Source organism: Colias eurytheme, chromosome 6 (genome assembly GCF_061535395.1).
Source record: "Colias eurytheme isolate Ceu_HAF_F1 chromosome 6, ilColEury1 Martin Lab GWU primary, whole genome shotgun sequence".
Taxonomy (NCBI): domain Eukaryota; kingdom Metazoa; phylum Arthropoda; class Insecta; order Lepidoptera; family Pieridae; genus Colias; species Colias eurytheme.
The window spans coordinates 7,556,116-7,581,128 of NC_142985.1; the positions used below are offsets into that span (position 1 = coordinate 7,556,116).

Genomic DNA, 25,013 nt, shown 5'->3' on the forward strand with positions numbered 1-25,013 from the left:
CACCATACATCAAAAAGCTTAGAGGGTAAAGATCTTAATCATCAGAATTTTGTATATATGTACTTTACAAAAATGTATGACTTCATTAACTTGCTGTTGTTTACTCCAGTTTTTGTTTACATATTGTGATAATATATAATTGACTTAAAGTATATATGTGATATGAAATTATGTAAACAATACAATTCATTTTATTGTGAAGACGGAGAGAAATAATCTTGTTATTGTTTTATTAAAGCAATGTAGGCGCCAAAAGAATCTACACGGCATTATTTATTATTTAACACGATGTAATGTGTATTATTTTTAAGATTCAACACTTAGACGTATTTCATTTAACAACTGCGATTTTGTCAGCGACTAAATTGTATAGATTTAATTTTTATACATTCATTAATATGCCTTTAATTTTAATATCTATATATAAATTAGAGTAATAGTATTTCCACGAAGCGAGCGATTGACAGGGAGGATAATTACTTGATTGCGTATGTTTTTTTGATAAGAAAGTAAAATGTGTTATCTTAATCCGGCCAATGTGTCATTCTTGGGCGCGTGCTAACATAGTTAAAAGATAGTAATGCAATAAAAACATCAGAACAATCGCTCGGTTTTTTAAAACATATAGGTTCCTGTAAATAAGTTTTGCTTTTTAGACCGCGTACCAAACACATCGCCATTTATATATAAAACTGAAATCCTCATTTCTACCCTAACCCCTCTTTGGTTACATCGATATACTTGTGAAGTACCTTGGTAGCTTGTTTGGTACTCGGATATATTAATAATTATGTTTAGAATAATTACATATTATACTTATGATAAAATATTTAGGATAAATGTATAAAGTAAAAGAAATAAAATATATATGTACGAATATGAAGACTTCTTATCAAACTCACCATAAAATTGGTAGTAGAAAAATGATTTTCCACTTGAAATTATTATTTACTTCACTTCATGGCCGATCAGGCTGTTCATAGTAATTACGGTTTAAATTTAAGTATTGATTTATGTTCATAGGTCAAGGGTTTAAATAAATATTATTTTTAAATTGTCGGATTGCGAAATATTATAATGTATCGAAATAAAATACAGTGTTCCATTAATAATTCTTTTATTAAAAAACTGCATAGGTACTTACAACATTGAATAAGTCTTAACCTCTTCATCATATAAATTATCATTACCGAGTGCGTATTAAATTTACTAAGAGAATCTCCAAAGAGCGAGAATAATTTGCCATATTTTAAGAAGAATTTATATGAACTATATTAAATTAATTTTAATAACAAGGAGCATAACATATTGGAGTTTACTTAGCTAACTTATAACAATTTTTACATTACTGAATAACTACAAAAATTTCCACATCTATTTTCATTTTAAAAGATTTATCAAATCATAAAAGCGATATTTCTCTGGTCTTGTGTTTGATATATTTATCAGTTAACCTTTGAATGGAACTTTTGCAGTTTGCAGTTTTGTAGTTATGTGCGTATAATCCAATATTCGGAACTCGGAAGTAATTAATGCCATATATTCCTGATAAACGAACACGTGACAATTAAAAATCTATGATTAAATTCTATTTAGGAAATTTTATTTCACTGTAATGTTCAACTAACTAGAAACGTCTGTTATCTATTTTTATTGCTTGAATCATGAATAAATTTAAATAAAATCAATTTCATCTTCATCTATTTTTTTGGTTTGTCGTATTGTAACGCAGGGTACAGAAATAATTAAATATTACGGCGGGAATACACTTACAAGACGTAGGTACATTACTTAGAACACAATCGCAGTATCTCATTCATACCAATTTCCCATATTTCTCACAGCCCAAATATCTTAATTTATATTAATCGTATAATACTTTTAAATCACTCACTTTAAAACAAGTTCACTGAACCAGTAGGCAGTTGGTGTTTAATATGTTTACTCTGTCTCCGATTTCACTAATAGGTATTCTATTAACAAACTTAATATTTAAATGATAAAATATAAAATTTAATTCGTCGGATCGTAAAATAAAAATTTCATTGCATTTGGAAAATTAGTGTGGAATTTGAACTGAAATCGTGGACCCATTTATTGGGAGCGCCTTTTGAAACGTATCATTGTTTATCGTCAATATTAAAATTATCAATCGAACAAGATTATTATCTCGACCGATAATTTTGTCTTCTCCATAAAACAATAAAGATCAATTTATCGATGTTGTCTTTAAATCTATTGATAAACATAAATTTTGATTTATAAATAACTGACCTCTTTTAACATAAATAGCAAATAATTTCATTAAACACAAAAAAAGAGTATTCACCAAATAGGAAAAAAATAAATACAACAATAAAAGCAATAGATACATTCAAACAGATACGACATATTTTCATTAAACTTTATAAGGTAAGTTATGTTCTATATAACTAGGTAGGCTTGTGTGACCTAATAAAATATAAAATTTATCTAATTAACTGTGCTGGAATAAACAAATGCACGAATTCGAAATGAGAAATTCGAGATTTTATTTGTCTATAACAAAACTAAATTATAATTGAAGTAGAACTAGATATTAATACTTTTGTTGGTTACAAATAAATATGCATATTTAAAATTATCTCCCAGTTGAATTGATACCCCCGAAACTAATACATTTATAATTCGTTTAGACCATCTGAAATTTAAACTAAGTTTATTTAAATTTATTAGTTTTATTCTAACCCGATTACAATTCCTATTTCTATAATAGTTTTGCAAATGTAAATAAATGCAACTGATTGGAAATTATAAATGTACGTTTAACACATTACATTTATTAATCCTCTCATCCTCCATTCAACAACATAACGATAACACGCGTGCGCACCAACATAATCCAGAATATTTAATGGATAAATGCTAAGTATGGTTGTGCCGTGTACGATCTAATCTTATAAGTATGCATTAAAATGACGTTTTAACATAATGTATTCTAATCTTGCTGTGACTCAATTTTGCGATTCGCCACAATGAAAGAAGGTATTCTTCCACTTTTACAAAAGGTTGATAAGCGTAACAATTTATATGCTAATTATGTTGGCCGTAAAAAGTGGTGTGATGATTTCGTCACCACGCTTCAGTGTACCGAACGTCGTATTCCTGCAGCTGCGGTAACCGTTGCCGCAACGTCTCGAACGCCTCAGCCGATAATTTTGTACTGTTTAGATTTATTCTGCGGAGACTCGATAGACCTAAAATGAAGAATAAAAAGATAGATGATACAATTTTAATTAAAATGGTAAATTTTACTCTAGCGAAATAATTGAGTAAAGCGCTGGAACGAACTCTATCTATTGTAAAAACTAAAAACTATTGTATCCTATTCGATACGGGACATAAGGCGGGGCTTATAGAAATTATAACCATTATATTATATTGTGTAAATGTATATTTTTACCTGATAGCGCCTCTATGCCCTTATCAGACACTGGTGTCTCACAAAGATTTAAAACTTGCAGACGCGGTAAATGTTCTGCGATTAACTGAACGCCACTGTCGCCAAACTTTGTAGCCCATAGGTTTAGATATCGAAGTGAAGGTAACTGTAAATAACAAAAATTCATCTTAATAATTTAAAAAAAATATTGCTGAAGAAAACCTAATTTTGAAGTGAAACTTCTTTATCCGGGTTGGAAAAAAATTTAGTGGAACATTTTTTCGTTACACGTGACATTTTTCCGTTAAGTACAAGCCATCTTGTTCTTATCCCTACCACGCGTGATTCGACGTATTTCTGTCAAGTTGCATATAGTAAATTATTATTTGAAAAATAAGGTCATAAAGAAGTTTCACTTCTTACGTGTGAACACTAGTACACGCACACATTTTTTTTTTAATAGGAATCGTGGAGGTTTCTGTCATATCGAATAACAATTGTATATATGCAGAATATGTTAGATAAATTATAGCTTTCTACATTGTAATCCACTACAAATGTTTATATTACGCTCCGTATATTATAAATCTAATAATAATAATCAACCACGAGTTCTCACTTTGATAAGATGATGTGCGCACGCGCTTGTTACGCTTGTGAAAGCGAGACTTAAACATTCTAAGTTGCCGAGAGATCCAGCCTCTAATAATGCTGCTACATCTTCGTCAGTCGCTCGCACTGGCAATGCCAAACGCTTAGGACCTCCGTGAGCTTGCTGTAAGGAAATAGTTCTTTGTTTCAGAAAGTTCGAGCATATTCGATAAGGAAATCTAAATAATATATCAGGATGAACGTTAGTGTTAGAATAAATAATTTTATAGAATACGTCAATGTAAATGGGTGCGCTTAACGGCTGACTGTTACTGTTTATCCTTGATATTTGTAAAACAAACAAAATATAAACTAACATTTAAAAACCTGTTAGGCAAATGGAAGTTGCGTTTCCGTTGTAATAGGAAATTTTATAGGACTTATTCTGGTTTTAATACATGGAAAATTTACCAGCTTCTGTAGTGTTTTCTGCCGTTCGCACAAATCTGTATAATATTGTTTTCCTAATTGTGTTCCCTGTAAAGCTGCTATAATTTCCAACTGAGTTTGTTCACCACTGGCTACCTCCCACTCGAGCATGAGGCATAGTGATTCTAAAGCTGCTGGCTGTAATAAAAATAAAACGTTATCAGTATCTACACATATTTGTTGAACAGTTGCAATATTACAGGTGTGCAAAATATACATACGTGTTCCGTAAATGCAACAATAATAAAGTCCGGTAGTTGTTTACTCATGCTCTGTAGGAAACTTTTCCTCTTGCAGCAACAGTTAATTAACCCCTGCACCTGTAACAGGACAAATGCACGTTTTGAAGAACTAATTAATAATAATTAATTAACTAGTAACAAATATCTAACTACACGTATTAATACTCGTAATTGCAATGCGATAGCAAACGTCGTTGGTTTGATAAGTTTGTGTTTCGATATTAAGCCACTCCAATTCCTGGATATTGAAATGGTTCTTACCATGTTATCGCATTCCATTTCGCTTTTACTTTTACGACTCAAATCCACTGACCTTCACTATAATACCTATCTGTACTGACTCGGGATCCACCCTCATTCCTAGCCTATGTATAATACCTGCTCAAAACTTAGCAATTTAAAAAAAATAGCTACCATATCACCCCAGAGCTGGCACAGCTTAGTATGCGGTAGCGACAGCAAGGGATCCGACGGTGCAGCCGCTCGTAACCACGACGGTGGGCAGGGTCGAGCAGCCCTTGCGGGGGACACGCAGCCGTGCACCGCGCACCGCTGGTCCCGGGACAGCGCGCTCAGCACGTTGCCCAGCCGGAACGCGATACGGGGACACGCCATTGCGTTTGCACATAGTGGCACTGGTTGGAGCACCCCGCCGACCACTGATAGCCAGTCTTCGTATTCACACCTGTGCGGAGATATTTGGTTAATTGGCCAGATAATAATAAAATGTTAGACAGCGAATTTATGGGCAATGTGCTTGCGGACGATTACTCAATCAATTAAATATGTTTTACATCATTATATTTTATTGTAAGTAAGAAACAACCTTGGAATCGTTAAGACGTTCCTCCTACGCGTTAAATCAGAATAGCTTTACTCACATATGCTCCAAGATATCAGCGAAGCAAAGCACTTCATGCTCAGTATCATCGCATTGATGTGGCATAGTGTAATTCCGATAGTGATCATCTATAGCGGCTAGAACAACCGCGGCCAAGTTGGGGGCGGCCCGTGGGTGCGGGCACGTTGCGCGGTTGCCGTGCGTCACTTCCACGAAGCGACGGACAAGACTCGGCCCCGAATTGTGAGCACTTAAGGCACTGCAAATAAAAAAACAGGATAAGCATTTTGGTAACTAAGTAGGTACGATAATGTACAATTTAGAGCGATTGATCTCACTGACAAACTAATTATGTAGGTATAGTAAGTTCTATCCTCAATGAATGTTATGCTTTTAAAAATAATGAGTCTGCGTTAAAGGTAAGATTCATAAGCACTTTACATCAGTTTCAAACATGTTTCAAATATATTCCATTAACCATTATAATAATATTTCTAGAATTGTACGAGTAAGTAACAAATGATCATCATCTGATCTCATACTGAAATGATAAATAATATATTTTCCTGCACATTTACCTACATTATATAATTTTCAATAGTATTGTGGTTTTAAATTATGCAAGTCTAATGCTATCGACGTGAATAATTATGATTCATACTATGTAGGTACCAATAATGAAAATAAATAGAAACAAAGGAGTCGTAAGCCATTCGTATCAAGCAACAACATTAGCACACTTCGCAGGGTGTATAATAGATAACAAAGTATAAACAAATCGCTGTTCAAAGATATAACGACTTGAATATCCTTCACGTCGGCCTTAATAGGCCTTAGGCCAGCCGAAGTCTGTAATAAAATAGAGATATTAATAAGGTGTCATTCAAATTGTCAAGGCAAATCATTGAGTTGATTATGTCGAATAGAAAAACCGGAGCATTCCTTGATAATATTAACCGCAATTAAAGCAAAAAAGGACACATAGTAAAGTGCAGATAAATTGAAAAATCGTTTTTCTTATAAAAGGACGTTCTAACATAAGACTATTTATAGACGGAGTATGAATTTTACCTGATGTAATCTCTGACGAACTGCCTTGCATGTGGTGCCTTTCCGAAGTCCACATTTCTCGTAAGCACTCGTCTCACTGGTGGTGCTAGAGCTGGCAGAGGAGCTGAGCGAGGCCGCAGCCTGCAGAGGCGGGCTAAGAGGGCACATAGCTCCCCATTCACTCCCCTTTCAGCTAGTAGAGGAGATGCGGCACTGGTGGTTATCTCTGCCCATTCTTCCCAATCTGGACTGTCTTTGTTCTAAAAAATAGATTTAGAGTTAGTTGTGTCCTCATTATGTTGTCTATATAGTTCAATTTTTAGAGAGATATTAAAGTTATTACTTGTCAATTTTAATGTATTCAATGAAATTTAATTAAAAATATTTGTAGGTGTAGGATATTATGAGCTATTTTATGGATTCTATAATATTCATATTCCTACAACTTTGCATAAGCTGATAACAGTAAACATCACGATGACGAACATAGTTACACTTTTTCCTTAATAATTTTCTATTGTTCAAAATCATTCAATTCAAAATGGAAGTTTAACCACCCAGCTTATTTCTTACGCCATTCATTCACAAGATGGAGCATTTGTCATACTTCTAAAGGAAATAAACTTGCAATGTCGACCTCGATTTCTCCAAGCGAGATAATGAGTCATAAAGAAAGTAATTACATACGAGGAACTGATATACATATATGTGTAATATTCCGAAGAAATATAACTACGATCAAAATGGACTTTACTTGATGAGACCTTTGATCTTATGATTTAAAGTGCTCGATACAAATGTAATAAGTCCAAATGGTTCGCAAAAAAGCATCGGTTTACGTCACATCGTAATAACATCATCTATATGTGTACAGAAATGTATGGATAAGTCATTATGTGCATTAATGAGTTGATAATTATGTGCTACATGCGTAAATGTTAAAGCAGGCTACGTAAATTTTATGTCCATTATTAATGAAATAAAGTCAAGCGCAATTTCTGTAAGTGATGGAAAGGAGTAGGTACTTAAAGGATTAGAACAAAGAGGTCACAAATTCCTCTTCTCACAAATTCAAATAATCTTGGTTTAGATTGGGTCGAACTTTTTATGTTTAATATTTTTCCTCATTTTACTATAGTAAAATTGAGTGGAAATTTTCAGTAAGATGTTTTTTGTTCCTACGCTATTAATTTAAAGACCACCTTCCTTGTACAGAAAAAATATATTATGAGAATGATAGGTTAACAACATCATGAGTTGCTTTAACATTAAAACTATATCTCATACAATTAATATTATGTTGTCTTTTTGGATAGGTACTTGTTTTCCGACCTTAGCTCCTTAAGTTTAATTTAAGCGACAAACAGTGATTTATTATTTTCTATTGTCTTATCTTCAAGCATAAATTCATTAATTTTTTTTCAAATCCATCATGAAAATGGACGACAGATCATGAAATAAACATTTATAAGAAAGATTACCTCTGAAAGTAAATCGGTTAGTATTTGCAGAGGCGTCCGCGTCACACATTCATCTTGCAACGGTGTTGTCATCACGAAGTCTACCATGTTCTGCGAAACGTTAATTTCAAATTTACCGAAACAAATATGAAACTACCTTCTAGAAAATTTTGTATCCATTGATTGAGGGTCAGAGGCTGAGCTTTATGTAAAGTAAACAGTAACTTTAAATTATTTAAAGAAAGACTTAAAACAAATTTTTGATCTTAAGGATAATATAGGTACCAACCTTTAACTCCTTTAATACGATTTCTTTTCTTACAGATTTCGTCAATAGATTCCGATATCTTATCATGTTTCTCTGAAATTGAAAGAAGTCAAATTATTTGTTTGTCTTTTTAGGGCAGTAGTTTCGTAATGCATTATTTTGACTTTTAAATTAACTTACCCTCCACACTATGGAATAGTACCATTGATCCCTCGTATATGCATCATTTGCCTGAAACATGACATACATTACATAATATGTAGATATGCATAAAAAGATACCTACATATGAAAGGAATGGCTTATTAAAATTCATTGAAGTGTTTATAAATCACGTCGAGCTGCACGTTCGCAAATGCAAAAAAGTGAATTTACAAAAAGGCGATTGTAGTGTTTCATTACAGCAAACATTTACTTGCCATTTCTACGAGTACGATCAAACGATTGTTCCACATTACCTCTTTTCCATAAAAATATGATAACATTAAAGTATTTTTCATGGAATTGAAAAAGTACTTGTTTATCAAGATAATTCAAAATGACAGCGATAAATACACATGCAGTTTATCGCACATAACATACGAAAATTAACGGTGTATAATATAGAGATGACTGATAACATTTTAACTGTTAAATACCTGCAAAAGGAGTGAACCATGAGGCATGACTATCCGTAAGCAATACTTCCTCGCCGGGTCCCACCGTGATATACAGTATACCTCTTGCATACAGCTGTAAGACAGCGGCTTTTCCAGTTGTCCATAGGGCTGAAAGATGTTAATTGTTATAAAATATTCACATATTTGGAAAATTTAGTAATCAAAACTGAAGAACTATATATGTACCTATATCTAATAATATGTCTTCCGTGTTGCGCATACAAAACTCATAGTTTTTATAAAGTTATATATTATTATACATGGTTCAACAACTCATTTAAATAACCTCTGACGTGATTCCAAACGTTATGTGAATATTTAATATATAAATACCTAAACTAGCGACCCGCCCCGGCTTCGCACGGGTGCAATGCAGATACTAAATACACTACAGAAAAACTCTGAACGTTGTATATAAAAACATAGCGGCCCGCTCCGGCTTCGCACGGGCTGTGGCACGGGTATAAAATAGATAGCCGGGCAGACGGCCGGTACCGCCGCAAACGCTACGTCCCGCAATTTTTAAATCTGTAATATCTTCGAAAATATTCACTTAAATCATACGATGTAATCATACGGGCCATATAGATCTATATTAAATGAACAATGTATTCAAGGTATTTAATTGGTTAAGTATTAATGCTGTATTGGTTAAAATCGCATCGAAAATAAGCCATAATTTGTCGTAAAAAGTAAATGACAAAAAAAAGTTATTGTGGGTTATCCATAAGAGATAGACATATACCATCGCAGACTTTTCTGTAGACCTTTTCAATGTGTATAATACTTAGTACATTATTTTGATAAAACTCGTAGGGTTCAGCCTGCGTTTGCAATGTAAGCGGAAAAAATGTAATTATTTACGACATCACATTAGAAACCTCAAAAATAACACTACTTCTCCATTATTTAATGGATGTTATTATACATATAAACTTTCCTCTTGAATCACTCTATCTATTAAAAAAACCGCATCAAAATCCGTTGCGTAGTTTCAAATATTTAAGCGTACAAAGGGACATAGGGACATAGGGACAGGAAAAGCGACTTTGTTTTATACTATGTAGTGATTGTTTGGATATACCTATTATTACGCTGTAATCGATTATAGTATATATATAAGCTTAAACAGATAGAGCTCTTGTGGTCTGTAGGGCATAAGCAACAAAAGACCTTAAAGTTGGTGTTGATGAAATCAGGTCACGCTTTATGGAGGCTTCAGAGTGAAGTACCAAAAAGGGGGACATGGGCGGTGCATTTGTATATTTACGCTACGGGCCGCAGTGGCCTGCGCGCGTGACGTCGGCGTCGGAGCAATGGCCCAGCAGAGTACGGGCCCGAGTCGCGAGGTTACTTGTGACGTCATCGCCTCATCCCGTGCTCGCAGTCTCGCGGCCCGTTGGCCTTATTCGAACACTAACATCGGACGCCATTGATACAGCACTCTATATCTGGTTTTGCATTATACTCGATACCCATCTATACGACATCAACGAATACCATTCACTCGCAAACCCATCGTGTATTCTCCGGATACACAAGACGTATAAATTTTTTGGCAGCGCTCATTATTACGCAAAAAATGTTAAACTGTATTCGAAACTCGTGAGGAAATAGGAAAATTTGAAGTAAAAAGTAGTAACGTGAGAAAATACTCGTATGCAATAGCCAAATCGTATTGTAGGTAATACCTAGATAACATTTTATTTACAAGTTCATTTTTTCAGTGTTATGTAAATGTCATGATAGTGGACATTTAATTTATTGAAGTGAAAACTTCTTTAGCGGCGTTGAGCACTTTTTCTGTAATGGGTATAAAATCTTAAACTCGCGTCAGGACACGTGACCTCGAAAAAGCGTAAGACGGATGGATATCAAACATGCTCAAGTCTCAACGTTAATAATCAAGTTTTCACTTCTGCCGGCACTCCCGGAGTACAGCCCGTCTTTTGAAGTGAAAACTTCTTTAGCGGCGTTGAGCACTTTTTCTGTAATGGGTATAAAATCTTAAACTCGCGTCAGGACACGTGACCTGATCGAAAAAGCGTAAGACGGATGGATATCAAACATGCTCAAGTCTCAACGTTAATAATCAAGTTTTCACTTCTGCCGGCACTCCCGGAGTGCAACCCGGTTTTTTTTTGCTTATGTTATTTTGAACGATACAGTGAAATTCTCACCACCCTACCTACCCACAATTAGGACACCATTTAGTATTTTTATCAAATTGCTTGCATATTACTTAGTGACTAGTGTGTACATATGCAAATAAAAAGAGTTTAGCAGGCAGAGAGTGCAAATTTTGTTATAAGAATTGTTTTGTTAATACTTTATTTCTCTTTAGTCTTTTGACGATTTTCCTTGCTCTAGACACCTAGATTCAACATTCGAAATCAAAACCGCAAGTATCTATTAGTTAACTTACAAATAGGTACGTGAAAATTGACAGCTTTTAACTCCAATGCAAATGCCTATACTTGTAACTCTCTCTCTCTCTCTCTAAACAAATAAACAGTTCAAATTCATTTCAAATAAATGCATACAACATTAGCAAGCCTATTTATATCAATTTAAATGTATGAGTACGATACGAGGTTAAAATCACGCATGGTACCTACCACAGTACATACATACTACCGCTCTACTATTACGATGCAATGACGCAAATCAGGTGTTGTATAATAAAAACTGTAATTAAGTACTTTGTTGTTTTGTCTCTGTTTGGTAACCCACATAAGTGGCCTTTAAATGTATTCCTATGGCTTTTAGTTATATAAAATTGTTAAAAATAGCTCCTTGGAGATTTATTTGTGTTTATTAGGTACTTGTATAATATACATGCTAAAATATTAATTACTTATATAAGAAACAAGGCATATAGGCATATTTAATCTGCAAAATCGAATTAAATTTAAAGTTAAAAATTAATTATAAACTAAGTAGTTAGTTAATTTAATTTAATAATGTGTTTTAACTTTTTATTTATTATTTTATACAATAATTATAAATCATTTAATGAAAGTAATAAAATACTAATAAGAATTGCACGTAAAATCAAGTGAAGGGATCAAGGATATTCAAACCATCATACGATCATAATTATTTCTATGATGGACAATAAACAATAGGTACATCCATGATCTAACGTAAGTAACGAATAATTATTATGGACTTATAATAATTACATGTGTAGCTAAAACTTGTTATTCTTCTGTACTTATTTATAATCTAAAATTACAAAACTATTAATAGTATTAATGGATAAGTGATTAACATTGCATAATAGCCTTTGTAAGTTTTATATTATGTTTATTAAACTTAGCGGTGCTTATGACGCACGTGCGTTCTCTTATCTACCTATTTATTGACCTCGTTCTAAGTTTGTGATAAAAAATATAATTTAAATACGCTAAGTGCCAAGTTTTAATTAATTATATAGAATTAATTAAATGAACACATATTTAAATATGTATTTCGTTTATTTTTACTTTGTGATAAGATTCACGAATTTGATTTAATTCTGAATTACACGTGTGAACTCAACTCGACTCGATTGCTAATTGCATTAAAATATTCCAAATTTACTATAAATATGATTTCATTTTATTTATTTTAAATTATTTCTTTTATACAATAACTAGTTAGCAATGCCCTGCGGTTTCACCCGCATAGATAGCGATATCGTTACAGTGAAAAGTCTACTATAGGTCGGACTATAGGTTTTAAATTTTAATCACATGAAAATCACCTTTACCCCGTCCCGCACTACGGCCTTTTTATTTTTTTTTGTTTTAGTGGGGAAATCTTTCAGAGATACCCACGGCCTCCGGCGGAGGGGCCGTGGGTTATGTCGGATTCCTACCGACCAAAACCCCACTGTGTTCCGTCAAGACGCATATTGGTAGAATTCCTCCGTGACCCCCGCACTACGGCCTGCTCGAACAGTATACCTACTATTTTCTGTAGATTTAAGATTGACACTTTTAAAAATTCGTTATATCTTTTGAATGGAATATCCAATTCTTTTCATTTAAAAAGTATTTTGCTGGTATTGAAACAGTCTATATAATAAAACATCATTTAATGGGATAAGGATTAATATATGTGTATGGATAACATGGTTTGATTACTGTCGGCACTTCTATTTACTTTGAAAACGTAAAAAAGTTGTTGTAGTAACATAACTACTGAAGATGGACATATGGTATCGCGGACTTTCTTGTAGATATTGATCCATTCTATAATACCGTAGAACATTTTTTTGTTCTATCTTCAATAGATTCCGCAGCGCACGCGATGACAGAAGTTTTATTGAGGATTTTTTTACACCTTGGGTTACTTTATTGCATTTTTGGTAAGGATCTCTAATTTTTTTGAAAATGCAATATAGCCTATGTTGCTCAGTAAAGATGCAGCTTTCTAATGGTGAAAGAATTTTTGAAATCGGTCCAGTAGTTTTTGCGTGAAAACCATACATACATACATACATACTTACAAACTTTTCCTCTTTATAATATTAGTATAGATATATTTTAAAAAACTGGAGTTATTCACATACCTAATTAGATTCTAGTTAATGAATATCTTGGAATTCAACATCGAGGAATTCAATTACAATTTGAATGAGTAATCAATTGACGTATATGTAGTGTTTGTACAACTGTTTTAAAATATATGCATGAGTGAAAGTTACGTATGTGTATAATGTTGAAAATAAGTTTGCAAATTTGGAATTTAATTATAAGTACTTTTTCATATTTTGGATATTGAATCGATTTAAAACGAGACTCAAAAAGGCGCCTCGATTTGATTCTTCTTAGAAAGCTTGCTGTTGTCGATTTCAATAGTATACCTAGTTAGATCGTAGAAACATGGTTGACACAATAATTTTTACTAACTTGGAAATTAAAACTCTACCACGCACTGGCGTCAGTCCAGTCCAAACTAAAACATATTTCTTACCATTCTTAATTCTCTTCCTAATAATTATTTGAAGGATGATGAGGATGGAAACACATACCTACTCATAAATATTTAAAATATTTACTCACCGCCTTTGAAACTATATGGTCTTCTAACAAGCACAGAATATGCGTTTCCCATCTTCGGAAGAATTTTGCTGCCAGAATTTTATCAACCACTGTTCTTGTGTGTTGGAAGGAACATATTCTTAAGGTCGCTTCAGTTGCCAGTTTATATCGTGGTCCAGGAGGGGGTACTGGAGTGCCTACTGTATTTGTGTTCTTCGACCCTACGATGTCAATACAGCATTCCGGACTCGAACCCTGTTCAAAAAAAATATATTCTTTATTACAAGTAGGTATACAAAAATAAAATATAGATAGTGTACAGCTTAAAATTAAGCAACAAATGGCGGACATATTTAAAATTTCGAAAACCCCTCGTGTAGGTAATTATGGGACGACTTAGTGACGACTGACGACCTCCTAAAAATTGCTTTCACCTACAACATCATAGGAAAAACGTTTCTTTATGGTATTTGACATGCAATTAAATGAATATTACGGACATTATCAACTTGCGTCATAGTCATCTATTAGCTTATTGATTTAAAATTCAAATTATACAATTAAATGATATGCAAGATGCGAAAATGGTAATTGTTAAAATTTAATCCTCCTCCGCACACTAGGCATAATAATTCAGTGTGCTTTGGAAATAAGATATCGACATTTAAAATATTAAACTGATTTTTGAAGATATATTATATAATTTAAGTACCTATTGTAGGTATGTATTCGCATATTGCAAATGATTGAATCAATTAATATTAAATAATAACTATTATCTTATAAATTTGTCTTAATAGTGTGATTGTGAGAACTACCCTTTATATACAACTAGGTTTCCGCCCGCGGCTTCGCCCGCGCAGTCAAAGAAAAACCCGCATAGTTCCCGTTCCCGTGGGAATTCCGGGATTGCGTCATTTTCCCGGGATAAAATGTAGCCTATGTCCTTTCTTGGGTATCAAAATTTCTCCATACCAAATTTCATGAAAATTGGTTCAGTAGTTTAGGCGTGATTGTGTAACAGACAGACAGACAGAGTTACTTTCGCATTTATAATATTCATATAAAATTTAAATCAAGTACTTAATTATTCAGTAGGGTACCTGTGTTTCTTAACATATTTTATATTAGAAGGTACCTACTATAGTTACTAGAATAAAAATAATCCAACATATTTTGTTAACCCAGTGACGTGGGTAGATTAAACTTATTGTAAACGTTACATGTTTTTGTTATTCTGTATCGATGTTGGGTTTTCCAAACGTCAAAATTGCAATTCGTATGAAAAAATTTACTTAAGAATTGTAATTTCAAAATATACAGTTAAAATACCTACAATACAGACTTGGCAACGTTTCAATAGTTAAATATAAACGTTAGATACACAAATAGGTACTTGATATTGAAGTAAGCTTTTGATATCGTGAATTATTTATTTATATATCTTATCAGAATCGGTCACCATAATATGTTAAATAATAAATAATATATAAATTGAATGGAACATTACTCAAATGTTATAAGTAAGTGAATCGACGATTTTTCAAATTAATGAAAATAAAAAATAAGTAGTTACCGATTGATGACGAGATGTTGATGACGGACCTAGTTATCTATACATCTATACATCTATACATCTATACATATATAATAAATCTGTAGAAGGGTCAATTCTGTACATTGAAAGTATTGAAAAAATAAATAGCAGGGGGTGTTACTGGATCGATACCAAACCCAAATATGTGATTAAAAAAATTTTTGTATGTCTGTCTGTCTGTCTGTCTGTCTGTCTGTCTGTCTGTCTGTATGTGAAGACATCACGTGAAAACTAACGGTTCGATTTTGATGAAACTTGGTATAATTATACCTTATTATCCTTGGCGTAAAATAGGATACTTTTTATCCTGGAAAAATACGTAGAAAAAAAATAATCTTAATTTTTCAGTTTTATCCATAGACGTTGTTCTGTAGAACCGCGAACACACGTTGGGTGTTATTATAGGCCTAGCCGTATTTGGGTCCAATAGATATTTATAAGATGTTATTGTCAGAGTTACTCAAAATGGAGAAATAAACCATCCACGCGAAGACCGACATCCGCGCGGACGGAGTCGCGGGCGGAAGCTAGTAAGATATAAAATAGAGAACCTTAAGTATGAATAAATAAATAAATAAATAATATTATGTAAGTAGGTAATAATTCATATTATTATGTATTGATCAAATTAAAAAGATTTCGTAAGATTTGTACGTGAACTGTGAAGTATCTTTTATATGTGTTGTTAAATTTCATGATATACTTACATCAAGTAAAATTTATGTATGTAATTATTGCGATAACCAAACTTATAAGATTAGAAATAAATATTTTTTAGGAATGCTAATTTATACTATTATTTCCACTGTAGGTATATTTATTATTTACATGAATTCAATGAAACGTAGTTTGCAGCCATCAAACGGATGTTAATTGTGAATAATATAAAATTAATTATTATCAATTGTTTACATACATACTCTTCGTATCGTCCTACAACTATTTATAACAATAGGACATACAAGAAAATACTATAGGACAATAAGTCCGGCTAAGCTGTAGAAGCCCTCCTGGGCTAACAGCGACACTACACAAAAAAAAGCTACAGGTAGGAAAGATAAGTTTAAAAAGATCAATCGTAGGTACTATAATATTATATTCTACATGTAATTAAAAAATTATATCTATCAAAATACAATTAATAATTAAAAAAAATGTTTTTATGAGAGGAGCATAAGAGAATAAATTGCAATTGTAGTTTATCAATTTATGATTAATGGACAAAGCTTTAAATAGACGTTATGAAGTTTAGTCCGTTGATAGGCAATACTGACAACAGTATGAAAAATAACAGCTGTGTGGTACCTACTTCAAAAGTATGAATGACGTTATTATTTTGTACCTATCAGCGACCCAACTATAAAGTTTGTAGAAATTTTCCATGTTAGGTTATTATTTATTAGTACACGAACTTAAAACAGGCTAAGCTTTTTTGTTCCTAGGCAATCAAAACGATATTTGTTACAGGTGCTTTAATAAAAAACCGGCCAAGTGCGAGTCGGGCTCGCGCACAAAGGGTTCCGTAGCAGCAAATATAATAAATTACAGTTAAATCAACCTATCTCAAAAACTATAAGAGATACTTTGATCAAACCAAAAATCGTTGAAAGAGTTAATTAGCATGCATCACCTCTATTTTTTTTAGAATTTTATACCCCGTAGTTATAAAAATAGAGGGGGGGGGACATACTTTTTACGACTTTGAGAGCTGATATCTCAAAAACCGTTCACTTTAAGAAAAATGTTTTTTAGAAAACTTTATATCATTTTAAAAGACCTTTCCATTGATACCCCACACGGGTATGTACATCGAAAAAAAAAATTTCATCCCTCAGTTACATGTATGGGGGGCCCCACCCCCAATTCTTTTTTTTACTATTTAGTGTCATATTTTTGTAGCGGTTCATACAACACATATTCCCATCAAATTTCATCACTGTAGTACTTATAGTTTCCGAGTAAATCGGCTGTGACAGACGGACAGACGGACAGACGGACATGACGAAACTATAAGGGTTCCGTTTTTGCCATTTTGGCTACGGAACCCTAAAAATGGAACAATTACGCAATACCCAGATAAAGTTGGTGAGGTTCGTGTACTAATAAATAATATCTAACCTATAGATATCTAATGGTGGGTGTGGCAGATCGAAGCGAAAAGGAAACGCATATTAGCGCCAACTGCTGCAGCGTACTAACGAAATATCTGGTCTGACGTCAGTTTTGACCTTGTACTTGAAGCTTCACAGGCAGATAAAACATTTATTTAATATGCTGATAATGATGATTAACAATTGAATTTATAATTGACTATCAAATTTGAGGTCTGTCGCGTTCACTGCCCTCTACAACGTTAGAATGATTCGAAATAACCAAATCGGTGATCCTCTCAAGTTGTGTCCGTTTTCCTTATAGATAATTATTATTATTTGTATCATAAAATTGCACGATGTAAAAAATATTTTGAAGCAGGTAGATATTCTGCTATGACGTTGTATATTTTGGTATAATGGCTTTAAATTTCAATAATAATTACAAGGAATGCCACTCATACAAAACTGGTATTCAGAAACGATTTCTTGTTCATGCGGTTGATTATACAAGTAAGAAAGGCTGAATCCTTTTGTTCTAATTCCCTAAAACAGTGTACGTACCTTTCATTAATTGCTTGATAGGAATAAGACATTTTCTTATAAGAAAATCAAGATTTAGACACATATAATATGCACAGTGCAGAATGCAAAGTTAGAGCACAATAATTATGGCATAGGTATATAATATCAATAATTTGCGTGTATTTCTATATTTAAGGAAGAAGTAGATATTGAATAGAAGATGAAAACAAAAATGGCATTCCTTTTGTATAACAAAGACTTCAAAAGATGAAAACATTTTGTCCAGTTGTATTTATTGACAAGGTCCCTCACAAGGACACTTCGAAATCATATGTTTCCGAATGTAATTCGTGTTATGTAATAGAGATGTTTATTTATTTTATTCAAAACAAGTTTCATATTCCAACGGTATCTACTCACTAAAGTCTCTAGCGAGTCGTTATCATGGTTTGCGTAAAGCTATCTAATTAGGTTTTTGGGTGATTTTAATGTATGATGCCAATTGCCAGGTGATCTGGTTATTTTTCCATTTAATGTATTGTTGTTGTGTGCCGCGGGTGAGGGTGGGTCACAAGCGGGTTACCGTTCCATCGACCCACATTCTAGCCTTTCTGTTCGATGACGTCGTTCCTAAAATTTGGGTCAGGAGGGCGAGGTACGAGGTACTTAGGAGTAACGATGTACTTGTGCTTTAGATACGCTTCAATGAACGGAGATATTTTATTTGTCATTGTATTAGATGGATTTATATGCGTTCAATAATAAATGACAAGTCAGTTCTACCAGTAAATACTATACTTATGTCATCTCCTCATCTCATCAGTATTGTCGATCGCATGTTTACGCTAACCAGTTACCACTTAATTTAGTGTAAGTGACAAGTACTTAACACTTAAAAGAAGAGTCCTTGTGAACTCTCCATTCTCACTTAGAAACAGTGGGAGGTATTGTTCTTCGACCAAAGACTTGACCTAAAATAATTTATTTGTCGAAACGTATAACGACTTATTTAATCACATGCATGCGTCCTCGTTTATAATTTTATATTTTATAATATTTTTTGAATCAGCGCATTCAAGTATTTTTTATTCTCTATTGATTATGTCGTGGGACGAATCAATGTACACGGAGAGTTTGACACGTGGTCGCCATGAAGTGATCGCATGTTTCGTGACCGGCGCTAATCTAATCTACGAACTGCATGAATTCTCAGGACAGATATTATCCATGTTTCTTTTCTGCTTTCAGATGTAAACAAAATTGAAGTAGATGCTGCCAATCATTTAGTATTATGCCAACTCAGACACAGAACACTTATCTATAACGATTGTCAAATTTCCTTAAAATTTATGAGTCTATAAAAACATGGTTTGTAACTAACAGTATGTGTTAATTTTTACAAATTGCTTTATATATTTTAATGTGACAAAAAATTAAGACGCGGTCAATGAGTACTTAAACTCATCATCAGTCCTGTTAAACATTTGTACATAATAAACTATATTAACCATTCATAATTAAGTAGACTGCAAATATTTATCAATATATGGCCGTGGAAATAATACAATGACAGTACTTCCTGTAACTGTTATCAACTTATCAGTGACGTGCTGAAAGCATTGAGAATTGCTGCGCATTGGAGATGGAAACCTACTGCCACGGTGTGTTTGATTCATGAATCGGAAACACATTCCTGAGAAGTCATTAAATTTGTTTTGCGGTTATAGAAACCGCCGATTGACTGGAATGGGCATGAACAGTTTTACCTCAATATCGTAATTACAGTTTAAAACATAGAAAAAAATCGCAACCGGATACCTATTTGAATTTTTGGCCTCGAGCTTCCTAGGAATTTCATGATGATATAAGTATCAGCCTGAACGATGGTAGCTCAATAGTTGGGACCTGGGACTTTAGCCGAAATGTCAGGATGTAGAACAGATTATTTCCAGATAGTTATATATTTCGCGTGCAACAAATAAATAGATTTTTCAAGTTCTGCACAGTATCCACGGCTCGAAACTGTGAAGCAAAACATCTTTAGGCAACCTGCATGACCAATATAAGTCCGACCACATATGACACCTGCCAGTACTCACTTGGCCAGTATGGTGGATTGAAACATGGATACCCATGGAACCTTAGTCCCGTGTCTCTGCATTGGGAACAAACATGAGCTGATGACAATGATCATTATATTTGCATCAAATAGGTACGTTTTGTATCTCATATTTTTATCGGGTTATCTAAAATATAGTCACGTTTCACAACATGGCGTGAATGAATTTTATATTATAAAATTATACAGTTTTCAATATTTCTTGCGTTAAACATTGTGTTTATAAGTAGGTATTTAGGTATTAATTTGTTAGTGTTGACTGAAGAGGGGCTTTGAACCCCAGCTTATGATTGACGTTGATTTTGAATATCAATGTACCGATACTAAAGTGCAGTTTAAATTATTCATCCGATTCATTTGGATTCTACAAAACATCATAGCGTACTTAAATGAAGAATTCGTGAAATTATAAATCAACATAATCTGGCGTTCCAAACAGAAGGTTCTCAAATGTTTTGATTAAAATAATTAGTGAATGATGTTAGGATTAACGGCTAGGTACTACATCCACACAAAAGACGCAGTTAAATAATCCGTAGGTAGGTAAGTAAGTATTCACGTTGTGAAAGTAGACTTTTATCGCAAGCAATTTAACGCTACTGAGTACTGACGTCAAAAAGAAATATTGAAACGTGATGCGTTTGTGCTCTGCGTTGCGTAGATGAATGGCCATGATTTTAAGAGTGTTCTTTATAGGTAGTAAAAAACAAGCTTCCTGTATCTAAAGTATGGCTTAAATTATAAACTTTCATATCGCCTGTTCTGTTATCGCAAGTGTCTTCATTGGAAGTACTTATTATAAGTATCCTCCTCATCTTTCATTCTACTACGTACCTACTATGATTGCTAAATAAATGTTGCTATTTCAGATTGTCTAACAACAATAATACAATTTTTGAGACGATCTTTACCTACCTACCTTATAGATGACTTTATCATATTCAAATGTAAATCTAGTGATATATCTTTGTTTTATTTTTGAAAAGGGTAAGTACCCTGATAACAGTTTTTTTTAAGTTACCTTAATCTACTTTTCAAGCATGAAGCATTCCGTTAAACTAACGGTCAATAGGTAATAATATTCCTTTTATTATAAACGATATATATCGAAAAATTGTTTGCTCATCTTTAGTAGGTAGGTACCTACTAAAGATGAGTAAACAATTTTTATCAAATTCTGGTGATTAAAAATATTGTATCAAAATACATAAAAAACACTATGTTTTTAAACATTTCTTTTAAATTCCTAACAAATATTTTAATGATGTAGGTAGGTACATCATGCAATTAGTATAATTGAATTTAATTTGCAGACATCACGTGCTTTGTGAAATTTGTTAAATTAGGAGCAATCGACTGTATCTAAGGTACAATTTTATAATAAAAACTTACGAAATATTCAGCTGAGCTTTGATCAGCCAGGGTCGGTGTCAGCAAACAGCCCGGCGAGGGCGGTGCTGTGGCGGCGGCTTGCGGCGGCGCCAGGGACAACAACTCCCCGGCCGAGGCAGACATGCTGCCCGTCGCAGCCAGGCTACGCAAGCGGTCCGCCAGATCCGTATGCCCACCACTAAAACTCTTCCCGGCACCACCACACTCTTTGCTAGCACACAAATTATCTATAATGCGAGGTCTACGAAGTTTACGTGACGCTGCACGCCAGCGCCTCAACCGGCATGCTGCGTTATTTAACACTTCCTCCGTTTCCTGACAGGTCTGAGGCTCCTCGTCGGAATTATTTATTTCAGTGTCTAATATTTCATCTATGTAAGGCAGTTTTTGCTCAATATTGGACGGAGACGGCGATTCTTCGCCAAGAACCATGTTAGACGGGCCCAAAAAATCTCGCAACGCAAATGCCAACTTTTGGTCCGAGCTAAGGCCTGCTGGCGCATTGTTTCCAATGCTATCTGTGTTTACGTACTTCATTTCTTTGCTCTTGTCCTCTTTTTGCTCGTTTATAGACCCAGAATCTTCATTCGAATTTATATCGATATTTATCTCCTGACTATGAGATGGCATTGTGAAAACGCTGTTTGTTTGCGTCTGAATTTACAATTAAGTCATTTTTCTTTAAATGCAGTGTTAACTTGAAAAATAGCATAAAAAATTGTGCCGTTCACTGTAAATGCTATATAATAACTAAAACATGGATTTAAAATGTTGCATCTTACATTTTATCTAGATGGGCAAAATCCTCACATATTCAGTCTAAGCCCTCGAATGTGATCGATGTTAAAGATATCACTTTCATAATAGGCTTCCAACGCCAATGCACTGAACTAACTGATCATTGTGTACAACTATGAAAATAGATAAGGCCAATAGATCATTTCCCGCATAAACGCTACGAATTTTTCTACAATGCGTTGAAAACGAAACACAATCTGCCTCAAATAAACTAATGCAAAGCAGTGAGCGCAAACGGAGCACTACTGGCTGCTGCTGTCATCGTACTATAGGTATATTTAACGGTCTCGATTGTAGATTTCTTGTTTGTATTTTATTGACGTGCGCCAGACATGCGCGATAGCAATTCATGACGTAAAACGCCACGGCACGGATATTTTATGAACTTCTAGTGAATGGTCGGAGTATAGGTTTAGCATCAAACCGTCACTTGTTTGGTTCCAGAGCAACTCGTAATTTGGTGATTGTACGGTAGATGGCGGTTAATTTAAAACTTTATTGCTTATATTATTTCAGTATGCATATGCATAATGCTAGTCTCCTTCCTAGATTGTTATTACCGCAGCTTATAAACTAATGATAATTAATTTATTATAATAGTAAATAAGTCTAATATCTAATATATTATAGTTTGTTACATTATTTGCATGCGGGATGCCCTGTATAAATAACTAGCGGTCCGCATGCGAAACACCCTGTATGAATGTCTAGCGGTCGTTCTCGTTATTTTCCAAGTTGTTTTCATGTCTAGAATGTTCAAGAAGTTCTATTATTTTTTATAATCATATATAGTTACCTACATTGAACGAAAAGCCTTAGCCCTTATAGGTATATTAAGAAGAGCTGGACGTCAACACATTTACACATTGCACATGTTAGGCCGGGAGATACTGACACAAAATTTCGGGTCATTTGTAACAGGATGGCGGTCTAGAGGGGTCTTAGTACGCAATGACAAAAAGAAAAATGATGGTCAGAACGCTGGTACCGGCGGACTAGTCGCGTGGGCGTTAGTCACACTCGTCGGATAAATAGCGAAAGTCCAACGATTTGTAACACAAAAATTTTAGAATTTACCGATAGCCATTAAAAAAGATGTAGGCGGTAGTGTCATGCCATACTTTGACGATGTGACTTACAGTCCGCCATACCGACGTGAATGCGTTGATTTAAAAAAAAACAATTCAACCATTTGTACCGGGCTAACTTTTGCACAGGTAACCATCGTCGTGCAGCCATTTACTAAAATCGCCATGCCATACTTTTCGGACGATTCCAAATGGTCGCCATACCGCGGAAAATCTGCAAATTTTTGAATTTTTTTTTCTCGCCAAACGATTTGTACCACCCTTCATTTTTTTTCAACAACTCCTAAATGATTATAAATAGAAGTGTGATAATGCCATACCTGTGGGAGGTGACGTATAAGATTTTTTTCTTATTGTAAGATTTTATTCGTAGTTTGAACGATTTGTAGCAGTATGGCACTAATTTTTCCCTCTATTAAAAGTATGGCAAATATAATAATGGTCACGTTGCATCATATACTTTCCAAAAATGCCGTACTGGTACAAATCGCCAATTCTTTTCATTTTTTTTTACGTCTTGGCTTAAGTCTTACAATCATCCGCCCCATGTTTGCATTCTGCGATATTTTTTTCTAGGTAGAATTGTATACAAACAAACAGAATATAATGATCCCATACTGTAAAAAAATATTTTACGTATTGTACAGTCGTATTTTTGAAACGTGACGAATAAATTAATTTTTCAAGTATGGCAGCACTTTTTCCCCCTACTAGAAGTATGGCAAATATAATAATGGTCACATTTTATCAAATACTCTCCAAAAATCCAAATGCAATACTGGTACAAATTGTTTGGCGAAAAAAAATTTTTTTTTTGCAGATTTTCGGCGGTATGGTGGCCATTTGGAATCGTCCGAAAAGTATGGCATGGCGATTTTCGTAAATGTCTGCACGATGATGATTACCTGTGCAAAAGTTAGCCTGGTACAAATGGTTGAATTGTTTTTTTTTTAAATCAACGCATCGCGTCGGTATGGGGGGCTGTAAGTTACACCGGAAAAGTATGGCATGACACTACCGCCTACATCTTTTTTATGGGCTATCGGTAACTTCTAAAATTTTTGTGTTACAAATCGTTTGACTTTCGCTATTTATCCGACGAGTTCGACTAACGCCCACGCAACTAGTCCGCCGGTACGAGCGTTCTGACCATCATTTTTCTTTTAGTCATTGCGTAATAAGACCTCTGTAGAACCGCCATTCTGTTACAAATGACCCGAAATTTTGTGTCAGTATCTCCCGGCCTATGTATGTGTCATATTTTGCAATTGTTTATAAATACAGGGTGATGTAATTGGTGTAGTACGAATATCTAAAAATCTATGAAGAATTTTGCGATACAGTAAATGGAAGA

The 25,013-nt window shown here is 33.9% G+C and overlaps 1 protein-coding gene across 1 annotated transcript; it reads right to left on the reverse strand.

Annotated features, from left to right (window-relative positions):
* Positions 1-1,100: 1,100 nt before the first annotated feature.
* Positions 1,101-22,865, reverse strand: LOC149907798 (C-Maf-inducing protein-like). The gene is made up of 14 exons (XM_090102894.1): positions 21,774-22,865; positions 14,072-14,305; positions 9,000-9,128; positions 8,543-8,593; positions 8,384-8,455; positions 8,116-8,205; positions 6,656-6,894; positions 5,625-5,843; positions 5,158-5,428; positions 4,723-4,821; positions 4,484-4,639; positions 4,041-4,196; positions 3,443-3,587; positions 1,101-3,236 (listed from the first exon to the last, which is right to left on the reverse strand). The coding sequence occupies exons 1-14, from the start codon at positions 22,401-22,403 to the stop codon at positions 3,112-3,114; spliced, it is 2,616 nt and encodes an 871-aa protein (XP_089959020.1). The 5' UTR covers positions 22,404-22,865; the 3' UTR covers positions 1,101-3,111.
* Between the last annotated feature and the right edge of the window lie 2,148 nt (positions 22,866-25,013).

Excerpts from the sequence above, each read along its gene's own strand:
- LOC149907798 (XM_090102894.1), bottom strand. The coding sequence starts at position 22,403 with ATGCCATCTCATAGTCAGGAGATAAATATCGATATAAATTCGAATGAA. Across the intron at positions 8,456-8,542 it reads ACTATTCCATAGTGTGGAGG|AGAAACATGATAAGATATCG; the intron begins GTAAGTTAATTT and ends TTTCAATTTCAG. Across the intron at positions 3,588-4,040 it reads GCGCACATCATCTTATCAAA|TTACCTTCACTTCGATATCT; the intron begins GTGAGAACTCGT and ends TGTTATTTACAG.